Source organism: Pan paniscus, chromosome 6 (assembly GCF_029289425.2).
Source record: "Pan paniscus chromosome 6, NHGRI_mPanPan1-v2.0_pri, whole genome shotgun sequence".
Taxonomy (NCBI): Eukaryota; Metazoa; Chordata; class Mammalia; order Primates; family Hominidae; genus Pan; species Pan paniscus.
The window spans coordinates 9,176,075-9,195,064 of record NC_073255.2 but is presented as its reverse complement, the minus strand read 5'-3'; the positions used below and the strand labels follow the sequence as shown (position 1 = coordinate 9,195,064).

General features: G+C 50.3%; 1 protein-coding gene across 4 annotated transcripts in view; it reads right to left on the bottom strand.

Annotated features, from left to right (window-relative positions):
• The window catches only part of SDK1 (sidekick cell adhesion molecule 1), a 963,741-nt gene that overhangs the window by 23,261 nt on the left and 921,490 nt on the right, over positions 1–18,990 (bottom strand). For all 4 annotated transcript variants that reach the window (XM_034963556.4, XM_063605603.1, XM_063605604.1 and 1 more), the window contains 3 exons: positions 11,059–11,223; positions 6,511–6,648; positions 2,371–2,491 (listed from right to left, as the gene is read on the bottom strand). In XM_034963556.4, coding sequence (XP_034819447.2) covers positions 2,371–2,491; positions 6,511–6,648; positions 11,059–11,223 — 424 coding nt within the window. The remainder of the gene's footprint in view (positions 1–2,370; positions 2,492–6,510; positions 6,649–11,058; positions 11,224–18,990) is intronic.

Below are 18,990 nucleotides of genomic sequence, written 5' to 3'. Positions count from 1 at the left end.
TCATGCTGTGAGGAGTGAGTGCAGAACTGAGTGGCAGCGACAGAGGAAATGTCTTCTCATCCCTCAATGGGAGAAGTAACACTGGGTGATCAAGGAGAGGCTACAGGCCAGGAAACCAGGCCTTGGGTGGAGACTCTGCTGGGAAGGCTGGAGGGGATGGAGACCTCTGGTTTTGTGTCGTGGGTGTTGTCTCCCCCAGGGTGTGCCTCAGTTTCTCCTGGAAAGGCCCAGTGAAGGCTCAAGGGCCTTTCTTTCTCTATCTCAAAGGTAATTTACTTTGGGAAAGATGCCATTTCTTATCTAAACATTTGGGTAAATCTTTTTATCTAAGGAGCTAAAATGGTGTCTTCCCCAAAAAGAAATTGGAAGCACAAACATGCACGGGGGAGACATAAATCAACTGTGCCCCTATTTCTAAGATATTTTGGGGATGATGCTCAGGTGTCCCTGCCCAGACCCTTCCCCTCTCAGCAGAGAATCCTTTCCTTCAATCACATGTGGGGTCTGATACGGTTTGGCTGTGTCCCCACCCAAATCTCATCTTGATTTGTGGCTCCCATCATTCCCATGTGACGTGGGAGGGACCTGGTGGGAGGTACTTGAATCATGGGGGCAGGTCTTTCCCGTGCTGTTCTCGTGAGAGTGAATAAGTCTCACATGATCTGATGGTTTTATAAAGGGGAGTTTCCCTGCACAAACTCTCTCATTGCCTGCCACCACGTAAGACGTGACTTTGCTCCTCCTTGCCTTCCGCCATGATTGTGAGGTCTCCCCAGCCATGTGGAACTGTGAGTCCATTAAACCTCTTTCCTGTATAAACTACCCAGTCTTGGGTATGTCTTTATTAGCAGCGTGAGGACAGATGAATACAGGGTCCTATTGCTAGGACTGAAAAGGTAATGGCTTATTTAAAAACCTAAGGGAAGGGTCCATTTTCTTTTCCATCTTAATTTTATTTTGTCCTTGGGTCTTTGTGGGCTGAGAACCTCCAACCTCACCATCAAATGATGTTTCTCTTTTCTAGGAAGCAGATGGACTTAACAAACTGAGCGACTGTCTGTTCTTGGGCAATGTGCTTCAAGGCTGTGTCTCTTCTCAGAACTCAGAAGACAGATTTGCAGCAAGGAAGCAGGGCATGTAATATCTTAAAATTCTCTATGACAAGTTCCTCCTGGCCTTGAAACTACATGTGGTTGCTTTTTCATGTTTCTATTACACGGCAGGAAAAACTTGCCTCCCAGTAGACAAATGAAATGAAAGGTGTGACCAGATGTCACCACCAGCATCCACCTCCAGCCCTAGGGAAGGCCTTGTGGGGTGGTGGCCTGCGGTGCTTTGGACTGGCACCTGTGGGGCTGGCAGAGCGTCAGTGGCTGGGAGAAGGCCCACCCGTGCCTCGGCACCACCTGAGTGATCTAAGATTCCCAAATTCAGTGGAGGGCGGGGGCGGCCCAGGGAATCTCCAGACACTGCTGGCCCCTGCAGCTTTGTAAACTGTGAAGGGAAGAAGAAACCCTGGGGTCTGTCTGGGTCTGGATGATGTGTGTGATTTCCACACCCTTGCAGCTGAGTCTAATCCAAGGTGAGTCTGGCTGAGGGAGAGGAGCCTCCTCCACCCCAATGCTGGGGCACCCTGGGAAAGCCCGGAGCTGTCTGTTCTCCAGATGAAGCGTCCTCAGGTATTTGGGTTTTTCCTTCCAGACACTCAAGACCCCTCCCCATTCCTGGCCCTTCTCCTTGGTCAAGGGTACTCAAATCAGAGGATGGCGCTCTGTACATCAAAAAGGCAAACCCAGGTCAACCCCTCTCTTGTTTGGGAAACCCTGCTTCCTGCTGGATTTAGGAAAAGGATTATAAGCTAAGGAGGCTATGGTGATGAAAATCCTTCTCGCCTGCACTCAATCCGTGTATGGAATGGCAATGTGTATCGGCACAGGAAAACTTTGGAATACACAGAGCAATGAAATCAGCAACAAGCACCAGGCTTGCTTGCGAGGACACCTGGTCGGGCCTGTGGCAGCCCAGGTGACACCTCCATGAACTAGGAACGCCCAGATCCAAGGTGCATGCGATTGACACAGAAGGCCAGCCTGGCAGCCCCTGGGTGTTCCAGGCCCTTCCCACACACCTGAGACCCTCTTTCTAAATCTCCGGAGATGTCCTGAAAATATTTCCAGCCGCTCTGCCGACCCCGTCCCTCCTAAACTCAGGGCTGCCCCTGGTGGTTTGGGATCGCACTTGGCGGTGGGTTGGGTTTTGCTTCCTGGAACCACAGGGCGGGATGCAGGAGGTGCCAGTGGGCGTGGGCTGCCACCCCGGCCCTGGCAGCTCAGATCCCCAGGTGGGCGCAGCACAGCACTGCCTGCCTACCTGGTCCCGTTCTTCTTGGAGAAGGTGCTCTTGACATTGAGGTGGCGGCTGCTGAGCTCCAGGGCAGCAAATCCTCCGTTGTCCAGGGTCACAGACTCCTCCATGGTGGAGATCCCCTTTCCTAAAGCCCAGCAGGAGAGTGAGAACAGACGTGTTACTGGTGTGGCCACCGCAGTCACGCCAAGCCAGAGCTGGCCAGCGGGGCAGCTCCTGAGTCCTGCTGCACGCAGAGCCCAGAGCTGGGGATACCTGCTTCAGCTCTGCTTAGGGCTGAGCTGGGGAGAAGAGCTAGGTACTGATCACAGTGTTGGAGCAAAGTGACAATATTAGCATTTTCATATTTGTTCTGTCTGATCCCAAAATACCAGTATTCTTGCCAGTGTTTTATGAAAATAGACTCAAAACGCATAAACTTTTTTTGATTTTTTGTTTGTTTGTTTTGGTAGAGATGGGGTCTCGCTACGTTGCCCAGGCTGGTTTCGAGTTCCTGGGCTCAAGTGATCCTTCCACCTCGGCCTCTCAAAGTGCTGGGATGGCAAGCGTGAGCCACTGCACCTGGCCAAGAATGCATAAGCTTCTAAAAATTCCGGGAAATTAAATATTTAATAAATTTCAAAATAAAAACTCACACTCATTTAACAAAACAGGAAGTAAAAATAAATGTGTGGGAGTGTGACGGCTAAAGAAAGGGTACAGAGCTTCCTTTTGAGGTGACACGAACGTTCTAGAACTGACTGTGGTCATGACTGCACGTACCTGTGCGTTCACCACTGAACCACACACTTCAAAAAAGAGTAAATTTACAAATACATAGCAAAACACATTCTAAAATATATTAACAGATCAAATGAATAAAAATAAAGTTTTGAAAAACCGAACAACATAAAAAATAATTGCACTGGGTTTTCCCGGCTCATTCTGCAGGAAAGACCAAGGCCTCCAAACTGCCCCCAAGCTTGGCCTGGTCTGTCCACCCTGCAAACCCCCGCGTCATCTTCCAGCCCTCAGCCCCTCCCTAACGCAGGTTTCTCCCCCTGGGGCTCTCCCTCTTGCTGGAAGCTCCTTCTCCCAGTATTTCCCGGGTTTCTCTCCCCTTCCTGCAGATCACAGCTCAAACGCCCTGAGACCAGAGGCGACCTCCCTGACCACATAAAGTGACCTCTGTTTCTCAGGCCCATGTACATATTTGCTCTTTGAGGTACAGACTTAAGTCCATCACACTCCCCAGTGTCCCGCCAGCCCCCAGGACAGCGCCTACACACATACCAGGGGCTTGGCAGGTATTTGCTAAGTGCGTTGGCATTTCTAAACCCCAAGAGGCTCCTCTCTGCTGGGACCTGGCCCCCCTTTGACGTGCTTTAAACCTTAATGCTCTGTGTTTAACGGAAGAACACAGAGCAGAAAATGAAAGATGGGCTTGCCTGGGAGAGGGGATTTGGGCTGATGGGAGGTGAGCAGGTGGAAACCAAGATCAGAAAGGAATTCAGACGAGGATGGGAGGATAAGGAGTGCACACAGGGAGGGGTGTCGAGTGAGGCTGTCACAACAGAGGTTTAAGTTCTGCAAGGTCTCCTGGGCAGGACGGGAGACATTCTGGTAGATAAGTATTATTTTTTCCCGGCTTCAATTATGATGTTAAATTAACACTCCAGGGTGCGGCTGAGCATCGGAAGCTGCAGGTCCGATCTGCCTTTTCAAGTCTGTTTTCCAGATGGAGGAGGACAGTGAAAAGCAGGGAGATTTTTCTATGCACCAGACACAGGATTCTGTAATAGCATTAACTCGGGAAAATGACACGCCATTCATACATTGTAAATCCCTCAGGAATAAAATCTGATTTACGAACACTTGTTAGAAGTGAATTTATACAGAAAAAAATAAATCCTTTCTTTGAAGGATGAATTGCTTAACATTATAGAAGCAAATAGGGAGGCATTTTAGGTGCCTGGTTTTTTTAACCCCTTTGGCACAAGGATGGTAGGACTTGTGGTCAGGGTCAGGAACCTACTCTGCCCGGCTCCTTGGCCCAGAGGGCTAATGTAGCCGGCTCCTCTTTTTAAGAACAGCTCATCAGGAATCTGCCTTTCCAAAAAGAGAAGACCCAGTTGATGGGAAAGCCTCCAACAAATGAGCTGGGCTCAGGAAGAGGTCTGGCCCAGCGGATGTGGTGATATCACAGAAGTGACCACGTTCCTGGGCTCAGCTACAGCTCTGGTGGATGCTCCGTGGGATCAAAACAGGCCATAGGCCGGGTGCCGTGTGTGGCTCACTCCTGTAATCCCAGTACTTTGGGAGGCTGAGGTGGGAGGATCACCGGAGCCCTGCAGTTCGAGACCAGCCTGGCCAACATGGCGAAACCCCGTCTCTATTTAAAAAACAAAAAACAGGCTGCGGTCTAGCACTCAGTAGCATTCTGGTTATCCAGAGAAGTGGTCTCATTGATAATTATGAGGTTTTTAAAATTGAGGATAATCAAATGCACAAGCGATGCTAATCTTAAGTGTCCAGAATGATGCTTTATGATTGTGAATGTAACCACCGTCCACGTAGAGAGACAGAGCACGTTTAGCACCTGTGAGGTGGTCTCATGCATCTTCCCTGTTTATACCTCTCCACCAAGAGGCAAGCAGGATTCTGCCTTCTGGAAACTTCCATTCACTGTGGGTATTCCTGGCCTTCATGTAAATGGAGTCACAAGGTCTGTGCTCTCTGTGGCTGGCTTTACCCTACGTTCATTTGCTCCTTTCTCTAATGATAGTGAGTCATTCAGCAATAAATGCTTATTGACTGAATGCTTGCTCTATGCCTGGCGTGGAGTTTCTGCTGGAAACACAGTAGTGACCTGGCCCTCAGACGGCTCAGAGCTAGACCACGGACACAGGCAAGGTTCAAGCTGCAGTGGGTGAGAAGAGCTATGCCATGGAGATGCTTCTGTGACAGTCTCTGAGCCACAGCAAAACATCAACATCTGAGCAGTGCCCCAGGTCACTGTGTTTATAATATTGCATAGTACAATATGCCACCTGTTTAATGCTTTATACTTTTTTTTTTGTAAGAGACAGGATCTCGGCAGGGCGCGGTGGCTCACACCTGCAATCCCAGTACTTTGGGAGGCTGAGGCAGGTGGATCACCTGAGGTCAGGAGTTCGAGACCAGCCTGACCAACATGGAGAAACCCCATCCCTATTAAAAATACAAAATTAGCCGGGCGTGGAGATGCATGCCTGTAATCCTAGCAACTGGGGAGGCTGAGGCAGGCGAATTGCTTGAACCCAGGAGGCGGAGGTTGCAGTAAGCCTAGACTGCACCATGGCAACAAGAGTGAAACTCCATCTCAAATTAAAAAAAAAAGAGACAGGATCTCGCTTTGTTGCCCAGGCTGGAGTACAGTGGTGTGATCACAGCTTACTGCAACCTGGATCTCCTAGGCTCAGGTGATCCTCAGCCTTAGCCTCCAAAAGCGCTAGGATTACAGGCATAAGCCACCATTCCCAGACACACCTTACTTTCTAATAGTATTAAAAAATGCGATTAGGTTGGGCACCGTGGCTCATGTCTGTAATCCCAACACTTTGGGAGGCTGAGGCGGGCAGATCACCTGAGGTCAGGATTTCGAGACCAGCCTGGCCAACATGGTGAAACCCCGCCTCTACTAAAAATACAAAAATTAGCCGGGCGTAGTGGTAGGCGCCTGTAATCCCAGCTACTCAGGAGGCTGAGGCAGGAGAATCACTTGAATGCAGGAGACAGAGGTTGCTGGGAGCCGAGATTGTGCCAGTGCACTCCAACCTGGGTGACAGGGTGAGACTGTAAAAAAAAAAAAAAAAAAAAAAAAGCAATTGCATTTGAACAAAGGTACAGAGTGGGGATCTCTGAGGCTGGATGACTCATACACCCTTATCCAAGACACATAGCTAATCTGAGGGCAGGCAGGGTCAGCATCTGGGTCCCGAGGCATAGAGCGTTTGCTGCGCTGTGCCTGTCTGCCCCCAGAAAGAAAACCTATTGCATTTCTCTCAGCAACTACAAGCAAATGAAATGGAAAAGCGGACACGGGCCCGGCAGATCCACGAGAGAACGAACGCTATGTTTTGGCTGAGTGGCATCGTGGGACACGCGAGGAAGGGGCTGGACCTGCACCTGTGCTGCAGTTCTTATACTTCTTATTCTGCCCGTGCAGGACGAGGGCGAACACCACCAGCAGGATGACGATCAGGCTGGACAGAGCCATTACCAGCAGGAACCACCACTCCTCATAGAACGGGGCTTCCACTTGAGCTGTGGAAAAGACACGGACACACAATGACATGGGGCAGATGCTCCAGCTGCAGTCACCTCCCGCGAGTCAGGTGGTTGGCAGGGAAGGCTGGGGTAGATAACTCCCAGTTACAGGTGAGATGAAACCAATGTCCAGCCGGGCGGGTGGACTTTTCCCATGGGACAAGCTCAGGAGGCTCCCATGGTCCTCAGCAGGCTTTGGGAATTCAACAGCCCCCATTTGCCACCTTTTCTGTGGGATCAGGCTCAGGGCTCCTCTGTCCTCCAAGCTGCCCCCTGCCCTGGAGACTTCAGTATCTTTGTCCTTGCCCTGACCTTGCCCATCAAAACCGCCCTTCCTGCTTGCTTTCTCCTAATTTCATCTGTTTAAAAACACTGCCTGATCCAGTGCAATGTAGTGAGATCTCATCTCTAAAAAAACAAAAAACAAACAAAACAAAACAAAACAAAAAAACAGCCAGGCACAGAGGTGTGTGCCTGAAGTCCCAGCACTGTGGAAGGCTGAGGTGGGAGGATGGCTTAAGCCCAGGAGTTCAAGACCAGCCTGGGCAACATAGCAAGACCCCTTTCTCTACAAAACATTAAAAATATTAGCCAGGTATGGTGGCACACCTGTAGTCCCAGCTACTCAGGAGGCTGAGGTGGGAGGATCGCTTGAGCCCAGGAGGTCGAGGCTGTAGTGAGCCACGATCACAGCACTGCACTCCAGCCTGGGTGACAGAACAAGACCCTGTCTCCACAAAACAAGCAAGGCAGCAAACAAAAACGTTGTCTGGGTTAAAGTGAGGGTGGAACAAAGCGCCCAGACGTCCTTCTCTCTCCTGGTGCTGGGACACCCCCCAAGACAGCTCCAGGTCCCCTGCCTTCTCCGTCACCACCTCCTGCCTGCGCACAGCACTCACATTCCACCTGTTACGCCTCCTCCTGTCTTGCTCAGATCCATCCTTTACATCACCCAAGAGAGGTCTTCCTCCGATAGAAATCAGTTGTCCCCCCTAAAATCCTCAGTGGTTCCCAACAGCCACGGGGTGAACCCTGAGCCCACAGAGCACCCCAGGACCTGCCGTCTGCACGTGTGTGGAAGCCCCCGCCGCAAACACGCACTGTGTGTATTTGCTTCTCTACCTGTTGGCCCCTCCACAGGCCACGGACCCCTAAAGCCTGGGGCTGTGTTTTATTTATTTTCTGCCTCTAGCAAAACCAAGCTGAACGACTGGCCCTGTCTTTAGATGTGTTTTTGAGAAATCAATAGAAAAAAATGCATGTAAAGGCGGCTTTGAAGGACGCTCTTTGTCCTTCTGTCTCGTTCTGCTCGCTCAGAACAGAAAAGCGGGAAATTGTATCTTGATGGGTGCTGGGTGGTCCCGGCGTCCCATTCAGGGCCTTCCATGGGCCTGGAAGGGGAGTAGGTTCTGTGGCACTGGAAGCCCCCCAGAACAGAAAGCCTCTCACAGGCAAAGCCCAGGCATTGGCTCACGGCAGCCAGAAGCCTTCCAAACACAGCCACCCGAAGCTTCTATCCTATATCTCACGAATAGGGGATGTGTGCACACCGGGAAGAAGAGCAGGGAATCGGCTTTGGCTAATGCAGGTTCACAGGGCTCCTTAGGAGGTGACGATGCTTTAAATCCAAAAGACAGAAGTAGGTTTGTGGGCTGCGCATTTGGTACTCCATGCGGCAAGTCTGACGCATGCCACACTGACACCACCGGGCAAGTGGCCCGGAGTGGGCCTGACCCTAGCACCTGGTAGGAAAGGAAGGCCGGGCTGTCCTGGAGGACTCTCATACGGGGCAGGACACCCTGGCTGCGGGCCTGGCCTGGTCCTGACGCCAGCAGGTGATGGTTGCTGGCTTCCCTGAAGGATTGATGAGCTCAGTGCGGTCCAGCTCATGGCAAGGCCAGCTCTGCGTCTGATGGAGTTTCAGAGAGGCCTGAACCACAGGCCCTGGGAAGTGGGGTCAAAGTGCACGTTCCGCATGAGGAACCGGCTTTCTGTGCATGTGTAATTGCTCTGTACCAATTTTCCACAGATAAAACTCAGGCAGTAAATCTTGGATCCCTGAATTAGGATGAGGGGTGCTGAGGGTTCCTCATTCTCTATACTTTGGGGTACATTTAAAATATTCATAATTAAAATTAGAGAAATGAGAAATCTGTGCTTTTTCTAAATCTTACTCATTAAAAAATCAAGTGGTCAGCTGGGCGCCGTGACTCACTCCTATAATCCCAGCACTTTGGGAGGCCAAGGCAGGCGGATCACTTGAGGTCAGGAGTTCGAGACCAGCCTGGCCAACAGGGTGAAACCCTGTCTCTACTAAAAATACAAAAATTAGCCGGGCGTGGTGGCACATGCTTGTAATCTCAGCTGCTTGCGAGCTGAGGCAGGAGAATCACTTGAACCCGGGAGACGGAGGTTGCAGTGAGCTAAGATCGCGCCACTGCACTCCAGCCTGGGCAACAGAGTGAGACTCCATCTCAAAAAAAGTAAAATCAGGTGGTCCTCTGGGTCCCTTCCTCACAGCCCCTCTCACAGAGCAACCCCGGAATTCAAGGATGTTCCCAGGCCAGGGTACCAGGCTTAGGGCCCACGCTCACCCACAGGCGAGCACAGGGTCATTCCTCCAAACTCATAGCACGTAAAGGACGAAGGCTAAGTTCAGTTTCAACAAGTGCAGTCAGTAGCTCAAGCAGCTCTAACGCAGAGGAGAGGAACAGCTTCTTCCTAATCCCAGGAAGAGGACCAACGGAGGTGGCCCTACCTGGGGCTTCTGGCTGAGGCTCTGCTGCCCCAACGCCGAGGCCTCCCTGCCCTTCATGCTGCTGAGATCCCCTCTCCTCAAACACAGCCCATCCCTCTCTGAACCCCCCAGCGCCCTGGCTTGCAGCCGGTCTGCACGACAGAATCATCGCGGGGTAAAGAAAGTCACGCCTGGAGCCACGGAAGTCACTGTCTGGGGTGAGGGGCCTGCGAGGGTGTGTGTTTAACTTTCTCAAGCAACCCTAAGGTGAGGCCAGGGTTGAGTCCCTCACAGGCACATGGGGGGCTGGGGGGCCACAACCAGGGACCAGCTTTGCCGGCCCTCCCTCTCCAGCTCCCCCACCCACGGCTCTTCAGTGACCAGGACTTTTTCTCCGCCACCTTCTGCCTCCTGCAGGTTTCCCTTCCCCTGTGGTAGGCTTTGGGCACCTTCCTGATTCCCAGGCGAGGTCACAGCCCCCACCCTGTGTGTCATAACCCCTGCCATGACTGCTGACTGCAGACATGTCTGTCATCTAACACGGGTGCTCTCGGGGAGGAAGCCCTGCCCTGGCCTTCTCTGCCACTCCCCCGAGAGCAGACCTGGACCTGGACCCAGGGTGGCCTCTGGAGCCTGCGGTACCTCACAGCGAAGGTGTGCACGTGAAGAAATGCCCAGCCTGGGATCGGCAGTACCTTCACCTGCACGCCATCCTCAGGGACGGCAATACTGCTCACCCTGAGCCCAGAGCAGCTACTATCCCCGGCCCCTCCGCTGGCTTTCTGGGAGGCCCCAGGAAGACGTGACCTCTTGTCAGGCACTTGTGGGCTCCCCCATAGCTGCCGGGGTGGTTCTTGCCCATCCAAAATCACACATGCTCCCCGGCAAGGATGCGTCAGCTAACACAGGGGATCGGGGCTCTGCTTTCCTTGCGAATGATTTTGCTGTGGAGGGGACACCACGTGGCTCATGCTCACACCTCTGACACTTCCATGTGTCTCTGATTTTTAAAACTATGAGGAAACACATTAGGAATTGCTGGTGCACAGCGTGGACACAAAGCCCATAAGGGGCCTTGCTGGTGGTGCTGGGGGAGGCTCTGGGGCCTGGGGTCCTGCCAGAGGGAAGCAGGGAGCAGCCCAGGAGGACGGGTGGCACTGGGGAGGCACCCGGAGACTGGCACTGCTCTCCCCACCCACATGTTCCCTGGGCAGAACCTCAACTAAGTTGGAGACACCTACAGCAGCAGATGTGTGTCCCTTTCATTCCGCTTGACTTCATTTCTCCCTCCCGTCCTCCAGGAGAAGACAGACCTCCCAGGGTCCCCCTCGACCCCATTTCTCCCTCCCATCCTTCAGGAGAAGACAGACCTCCCAGGGTCCCCCTCGACCCCATTTCTCCCTCCCATCCTTCAGGAGAAGACAGACCTCCCAGGGTCCCCCTCGACCCCATTTCTCCCTCCCATCCTTCAGGAGAAGACAGACCTCCCAGGGTCCCCCTCGACCCCATTTCTCCCTCCCATCCTTCAGAAGACAGACCTCCCTGGGTCCCCCTCGACCCCATTTCTCCCTCCCATCCTTCAGGAGAAGACAGACCTCCCTGGGTCCCCCTCGACCCCATTTCTCCCTCCCATCCTTCAGGAGAAGACAGACCTCCCTGGGAGGGCCTACCTGACACGGCCGTGGAGGGGTTGCTGGGCTCCCCGTAGCCCGCCTCATTCACAGCCACCACCCGGAACTCGTAAGTCACTCCTTGCCGGAGCTTATCCAGGCTGAGAGTGTAGGATGTGGCGCTCCGCGGGATGTCCTTCACAAACATGTCCCATAAGCCTTCATCTGCAAGAGGGATGGGGAGGCGAGAGCAGAGGTTAGAAGTGCGAAGTCCCAGGTGCGAGCCCCATGCACCTGCCTGGTGGGTCGGCTTGCAGCAGCCCTGGATGAGGCATCAGGGGCACTGGATGCGGAGTGAGTGCTGAATGGGGACGGAGTCTCAGTTTTGCAAGTCGAAGAGCGTTCTGGAGATGAATGGTGTGATGGTTGTAGAACAACGTGCTCAATGCTACTGAACTGGACACTTGAAATGGTCATAGTGGGAAGTGTTAGGTTATGCATATCTCACCACAGTAAATATATGTATGTATGATTTATTATAAACCTCACATATAAGAAAACATGAATAAACTCGAAATTAAAGCCATTAATAAATTTAAAATTAAAATCAGACATAGAGAGGAAGTTAGAGGCATATGAGTTGGGTTCTGAGGCATCTCTCCAGCCACAGAGCAAAAGAAATGTGATCAGTGAGATTTGTTGTAAAGAATCACGATGAGCCAGGCATGGTGGCTCATGCCTGTTATCCCAGTACTTTGAGAGGCTGCGGTTACAGGACTGCTTGAGCCCAGAACTGGAGACCAGCCTGGGCAACACAGGGAAACATATATACGCACAATTTTAAAAATTAGCCAGGCATGGTGGCATGCACCTGTGGTCCCTACTACTACTCAAGAGGCTGAAGCAGGAGGATTGCTTGAGCCTGGGAGGTTGAGGTTGCAGTGAGCTGAGCTGAGATTGTGCCATTGCACTACAGCCTGGGTAACAGAGTGAGACTCTATCTCAAAAAACAAACAAAGAACTTTGCAATTTTTATGACTTCACATTATAACAAAAAAAAAAAAAAAAAAAAGAAAAGAAAAAAGGAAAAAGGGGAAAAAAAAAGAAAGAAAAAAACTTATGACACTATAGCATCACGGCTGAAAGGGGTGCTGGAGCCTGGAGCTAGACAGCCTCTTTGCAAAGCCCGGCCCCACCAATTCAATTAGCTGTGTGGCTTTAGACAAAGAACAGAACCTCTCTGACCCCTGTCTGTAGAATGGTGATAACAAAGGCATCTTCATCATAGATTTGCTTCGAGGATTAAGTAAGCTAATATTTATAAAGTGCTTAGGACAGTGCCTCACACATAGTAAGTGCTGTACGTGTGTTTGTAAGATAAAATATAAATTCAATTCTAAGGAGGCTGTTTGGTAAAAAAAAAAAAAAAAAAAAAAAAAAAAAAAAAAAAAAAGTAGGCTCAGAGGCCAAAGTGTTCATTTGAAGTAGCAATCCTTCATGAACTGTATTTGCTTTTCTAGGCGCAGCTATGAGATCTTTTACAAAGCAGGGAATCTGGTGAGGGAAAACCCATTTGGATATGTGTGTACCCGTGCTGACTACTTTATGGGCACTGAGACTGCTCCAGAAACCAACCTTATCACCCACCTGGAATCACCAGGTACACTCAGATGGATTAGCCCAACAGTAAATAGGCAGAAAATTGCTATTGTATCTGTCTGTATTTGCAGAGGATTTAGAATGTGCACCGACTTAAGTCCTTACAGTCACAGGTTAATGAGGAATAGACGTGAATGAGATTTTAAAGGTACAAATCTCTCCACCGGCAGAAAGGTAGTATAATACTGATCTTCCCTCCCTCCCTCTCTGATTGCTTTCTCTCTTGCTCTTTCTTTCTTCTTCCTTTCTTTTTTTTTTTTTTGAGACCAGGCCCTCCTCTGTCCACACAGGCTGGAGTGCAGTGGTGCAATCATAGCTCACTGCAGCCTCAAACTACTGGACTCAAGTTATCCTCCTGCCTCAGTCTCCTGGATAGCTGGGTCTACAGGCGTGCACCACCACGCCTGGCTAAGTTGTTAATTTTTTTTTTTTTTTTTGTAGTGACAGGGTCTCCCTATGTTGCCCAGGCTGGGCTCGAACTGCCGAGCTCAAGCCATCTGCCTGCCTTGGCCTCTCAAAGTGCTGGAATTATAGGCATGAGCCACTATGCCTGGCCATTATTTCTAAATATTCTCATTTACAGCCATTTCTCACCAAGACACTCATCACCACTAATAATGTCAGAATGGCAAGCCAGAGCCTAAGCCTACCTTCTTTCTCCTAGGATGCTGAGGTTCACACACAGATTGCTGGCTGTATGTAGTTTATGCTGGTTGTATGTGGTTTATATTGTCGTATGTGAGTTTGGCTTAAGAATGGTCAGGGAAGACTTGTGCATTTACTCTGTCCAGGCCTCCTCTTGACCTGGAGAACTGTTGCCCCCTCCTCCCCTGCCTCACTCCCTTATTCATCCACAAATGTGGTCTACTCTTTGATCAGACCCTGTGCCATCCATCAGGGAATCAGATGAGATCGCTGTTCTAATGACTTACCCACAGCCTGTGGACAGGGGATGGAGGAAAATCAAGAGTCCTTTTGCCCCCTCAGACTCATCTTTTTGACGGCAACCTTGACCCCACCCCACGTTCCAGGAAGGGATGACTGCTTCCACCAATGGGCTTCTAAATCACATCAGCACATTTACCTGCCTGTTCACACCATCAGGCTTAGCATCATCCATCCACCCATCCATCCATGTAACCATCCATCCATTCCATTCTTCCTTGCTTCCCTCTAGCTATCATCTATCCATCCATCCTTCCGTCCATCTTTCCATGATCCATCTTCCTATGTAATCATCCATCCATCCATCATCCATCCATTCATTATCCATCCATTCTTCCTTCCTTCTATCCATCCATCCATTTTTCCTTCCTTCCTTCCATTCATCCATGTAACCAACCTTCTTTCCTTCCTTCCCTCCCTCCTTCCTTCCCCCTGCCCTCCACTCCCCTTCCCTCTCCTCCTGTGCCCTCCCTTCCCTTCCCTTTCCTCCCCTTCCCTCCCCTGCCCTCCCTTCCCTTCCCTCTAGCCATCCATCCATCTATCCATCCAGGCATCCATCCATTCATTCATCCATCCATCCATTCATCCTTCCTTCATCAATTCATTCATCCACCCACCCATCCATTCATCCATTCATCCACCCACTCACCCATCCACCTATCCATCTATCCATTCATCCATCCATCCACACATCTACTCATCTACCTACCCATCAATCCACCCACCCACCCACCCACCCTTCCTTCCTTCCTTCCATTCATCTATCCATCCACTCACCCACCAGCCACCCACTCATCCACCTCCCATCCATCTGCCTGCCCACCCACCCTTCCTTCCTTCCTTCTGGGTCCCCCTCCTTCCATCCATCCATCCATCCATCCATTATCCATCCATTCTTCCTTCCACCCATCCACCCATCTGTCCCACCCCCAACCCCTGCATTCCTCTTTGTATCCCATGGGCTTTCTCAGGGCCTAGTACAGCAGGCTTTCAATAAATAATAACCACCACTATTTTATTTACTGCTTACTGTGAGCAAGTCACTATTTTAAGGGCTTTATATATTGAATGAATTGTATTTTTCCTCTAAAAAGATAGACAATTTTATGTTGTAATAGACACTAAAGACCAAATACAGACTCTTATAAACTGGGTGTTGCTTAAAGCCATTGAAATTAAGGGACTAAGAAAGTGAAGGATTTCTTCAGACTGTTCTGAGAAGGTCTGAACACCTCCGGAGTGGATTCTCTGAATGTCTTTTGCATTAATGTTTCTGTAATGCTTTCCTGCTCCTGAGGAAAAAAAAAAATGATTCTCCCTTCCTGTACCATCACCTAAAGGCCACATTTTATTTTAAGCACTCCGTCATAGCTCCAGGAATTGTGTGCATTTTTCATAATAACATTTTAAAATATTGATAAAGAATCTTAACGCAGAACGATTTATTTAGCAATCCATTTACACTAAAAAATGTTGGGTGAGGGGGAATGTCATACCGAGATAATTTCCTTCTGAATTAACAGAAGAAAATGTTCCCATTTTTATTCTGCTTAATTCTGCCTTTCCCAAATTAGCATATTTTCCACTCTAGCTATAATTCACCGGGCTACTTATCTCGTACTAATATTTACACCACGATCACGAGTGGGTAAGAAAAAAATTTGGCAGCTGGTAAGGCGTCCACTCTATTTCTCAACTGTGGATTATTTTTCTCATTTGTATTATGCTGTTAAATATCTCAATAAATCAATGATGGAAAAAAGTATCTCTACAAATTAGGGGGAAAATAACATTACAGAACTATTAGCAAAAATGAGATTTATGCAATCGATTTTTCCATGTTCTGGACAGTCCCCAGCGCCTGGATTTCCATCTCAGTCAACACTCGAGAGGACAGCAGGGCCTCATCCTTTTTAAAGGCAATTCTGGGCACACAGTCAGCCACTTGTCAATCACCCAGGCTAGGGTCAGCTCTCTGGGTTGTCTGGAAGAGCCAGCCTGGTTTCTCTTCCCCAATGAACGAGCTGTGTTGCCGTTGTAGGAAAAGCAAGGGCCGGGTGCAGTGGCTCCCGCCTGTAATCCCAGCACTTTGGGAGACCGAGGTAGACAGATCACGAGGTCAGGAGTTCAAGACCAGCCTGATCAACATGGTGAAACCCCGTCTCTACTAAAAATACAAAAATTAGCTGGGTATGATGGCACGCTCCTGTAATCCCAGCTACTCAGGAGACTGAGGCAGGAGAATCGCTTGATCCCGGGAGGTGAAGGTTGCAGTGAGCCGAGATTGCACCACTGCACTCCAGCCTGGGCAATAGAGTGAGACTCTGTTTCAAAAAGAAAAGAGAAAAGCAATGCCCGGCTGGAAGAGGACAGTCATGTCCCCTAAAAAGCCACATCCCCAGATCACTGATCCCCCAAAATGACTGATGCAGGCATCAAGTCCCCTGCTGAGGCCCAGGGTTTGAACTTCCTGTGGGTAATGTCCACCTCTGGGCTGGACCTGCCACTTCATGTCTGTGGAAGGCGGAGGTGCCCTCATGGTGGTGTGACTGCAAATCACACCTGTCTATCGTGCTTGGTCTTTCCTTCCTGGCTGCCCAAAAGAGCACCTTCCTGGACTCTTGTTACTGAAACGCCATTGGCGAAATACCACTAAGAAAGTGGGAAGCCACTGAGAAAGAGACTTTGCAAAATATTCCTGAAGAAGCCACGCTGTCACCACAACCTCCAATCCTGTCCACCTCAGAAGGAAGGCTGAGTGGGAAAAAGCAAGAGCCAGTTCAGCTTCCCATTGAGGCGGCTTTTCTTTAAAGAATATGAACTATGCATCTTCATTTTTTATGGCGTGATTTGTCCACTTAAACAAGGGAAGTAAGTGGCTAATATTGAAGATCCTTGAAAAAAGAAATCTTTTCTGTACAAATAGGTTCTGCTATCCATCCATGCTTGTCTCCAGCCGACAGAATGAGTCAGCTGTTAGCTTCTGGTGCCAGCATCTCCCCCCGCCCAAGCGGTAGGAGGCACATCTGTTCCCAGACGATGTCCTAATACACCCAGAAACATGATCACCTCTTTTCTGAATTGAGCTGGAGCCCAGCGCAGCACGTCCAAGGGTCTGCACTCAATTTATCCCTCCAACGCCCAGAACGGAGCTGCGTGCTGCAGGTATGAGGGCCGACGTCATGCCAATACAAAAGTTTGATTTCATGGACAATTAATCAGGGTCTCCATGCTGAATGAAACCGTCATTCACCGCCTGAGATTTCTGGTTCCACGCACTCACACAACCAACCGCTTGACTGTCAGCCTGCAGCTCAGAGCAAATGCAAGCCTGTCAGTTGTTTATTTCTTAAATACTGCCATTTCTTTTTGTATGAATGGTCAATCCAGGTTAGAAATTTCACTGAAGCTGGTGGGGCTTAAACACGAGGCTAAATACATCCAATTAAAAAAAAAGACAGTTACCTTCCATCGGATCCTCATTCAAGGCAGGAGGCAAAATGCATTGCATGTTAAGATGATGAAGAAAGACAGCCCGTGTTGCAGGCTGACCCCAGGAAGGGGTGGGAAGCCAGGCTGACAAGCTGTCAGAAATGCGCTTATGAGAAAGACAAGCAGCACATGAGGGGACCGGGCACCATCAGAGCCATGGCAGCAGCCCCCTCTTGCTGAACCTGCTGACTTGGAACTTCTATGGATGTCAAACCTTCAGAGAAATACTGATTTTCTTCCTTACTCACTTGAAAACTCCCGTTGCCAAAGACTGAAATTGAACAAAATCAATGGGGAGGGAACTGGAAAGCCCCAGGGGACTACCAGTGGACAGCAGTCCAGGCCTCCGGCTGGGGGGTGTCCCCATCAGGCACGGGACCTGTCCTCCAGCCACCTGCCCTCGTCTCTGGGCTACACACATTATTTAAGAAAAAAAAAAAAAAAAGCAATACAATATCTGCCTGCATTGGGCACATTCTAAATATGTATTTCATGGCTGCTTTGGAGAGGAAAATATATTTATAGTTCCTTTAGTGTCATTCCAGTCTATTGTGTAAATATGTAAATTAGGCTTCATGATCTACCCAGTAAAATGCCTTAGAATAATCTGTGTAAATAGATCATCTGCATATGCCCAGTGCATAGTTTCCAGTGCCTTCCAGGGAGTTTTGCAACACCAATTTGGAGGAAACTTATGCACAGCCAGAGAAAGGAATGTGTGGGCCAGGCCATGCTGGCGGAAGCTGGTGGCAGTGTCCTTGGGCTCACACTCATGGAGCGCCCTCTCCAGGAATAAGAGGGGATCTGTGTTCTAGCCTGGGGCTAATTTCATTAGGTGCTGCTCAGTTCTGCGTCTCCACACAGTCACGGCAACAGGGGCTATGCAGTAGAATGTGCGGGGGTGGAAGGAAGGATGGGGATGGGAGGGCAGCACGCTCCACTGCCATCTGCCCGGGCTGCCCAGGCCCGCTGGCCGCCCTCTGCAAAGCAGCAACAAAGCTGATGAGTGTCTTGTCTCCCAGGGGCAAGGTAGAGACTCAGCTGGATAGAGAGACATCAGGCCGAGCCGACCACGTGGGCCAGAGGGGCTGCCTGGCACCGAGTGCCCGTCTCCCAGATACCCAGCGGTGAGGGCCCCTGTGTGGCCCCTCCCAATACAAAACGGGGCCCATTCATTGCACCTGGAGCAAACCACACCCCACCTGGAGAACGTCTTGCCAGGGAGCTTCGGTGGGAAAATGAGATGATACAGCATTTAATGTTTTGTGTAATGAGGCCTGTAATGGATGACAGCTGAGATCCAAAGCCCTCAGGTACCAGCAAGGTGCTTAAATGTTGACAATCCATAAAGCATTTCATTTGCCTGAGCTGCTGCTGGCCTTAGTCATAGAAGGGAGGGGGCGTCTCAACTTCCCATGAAAGAACACGGGTCCCGCGGCCTGCTTGGGTTCCCTTCATGATCCGAAAGGGGAGATCGTTGGCGACCTGCTTTTGAATGTTGAGCAGCCAAGCAGAAGTCAGTGCAGGATCTTCAGCCCTCGCCGAAAAAGCTGGGGTCTTCTTGATAAGTCTGTTGTCACATCTTGGTCCCCTGTGGGTCAGTTTCCACACACTGGCCCCAACCCTGCTGAGCTCAGACTCAGCTGACTTCAGAAGCTTCTCCATGTTAGGCAAGCCACTCTGAGGCGTGGGCCCAGTGTGAAGCCCTCGCCGACACGCCAATTACTTCTAATCCGCACGGCCTGCCAGGCTCCCTGGGCCGCACCAGTAACCAACAGGCGTCCTGTTCCCTTCGTGCAGCCGGCGGAGCAGCATATGAGAACCTGAGGAGAAAGTCAAGGGCTCTCTCGGCAAGCCTGAGAACCAATGCCTTATCGCTGCCTGGAAAATGCTGAG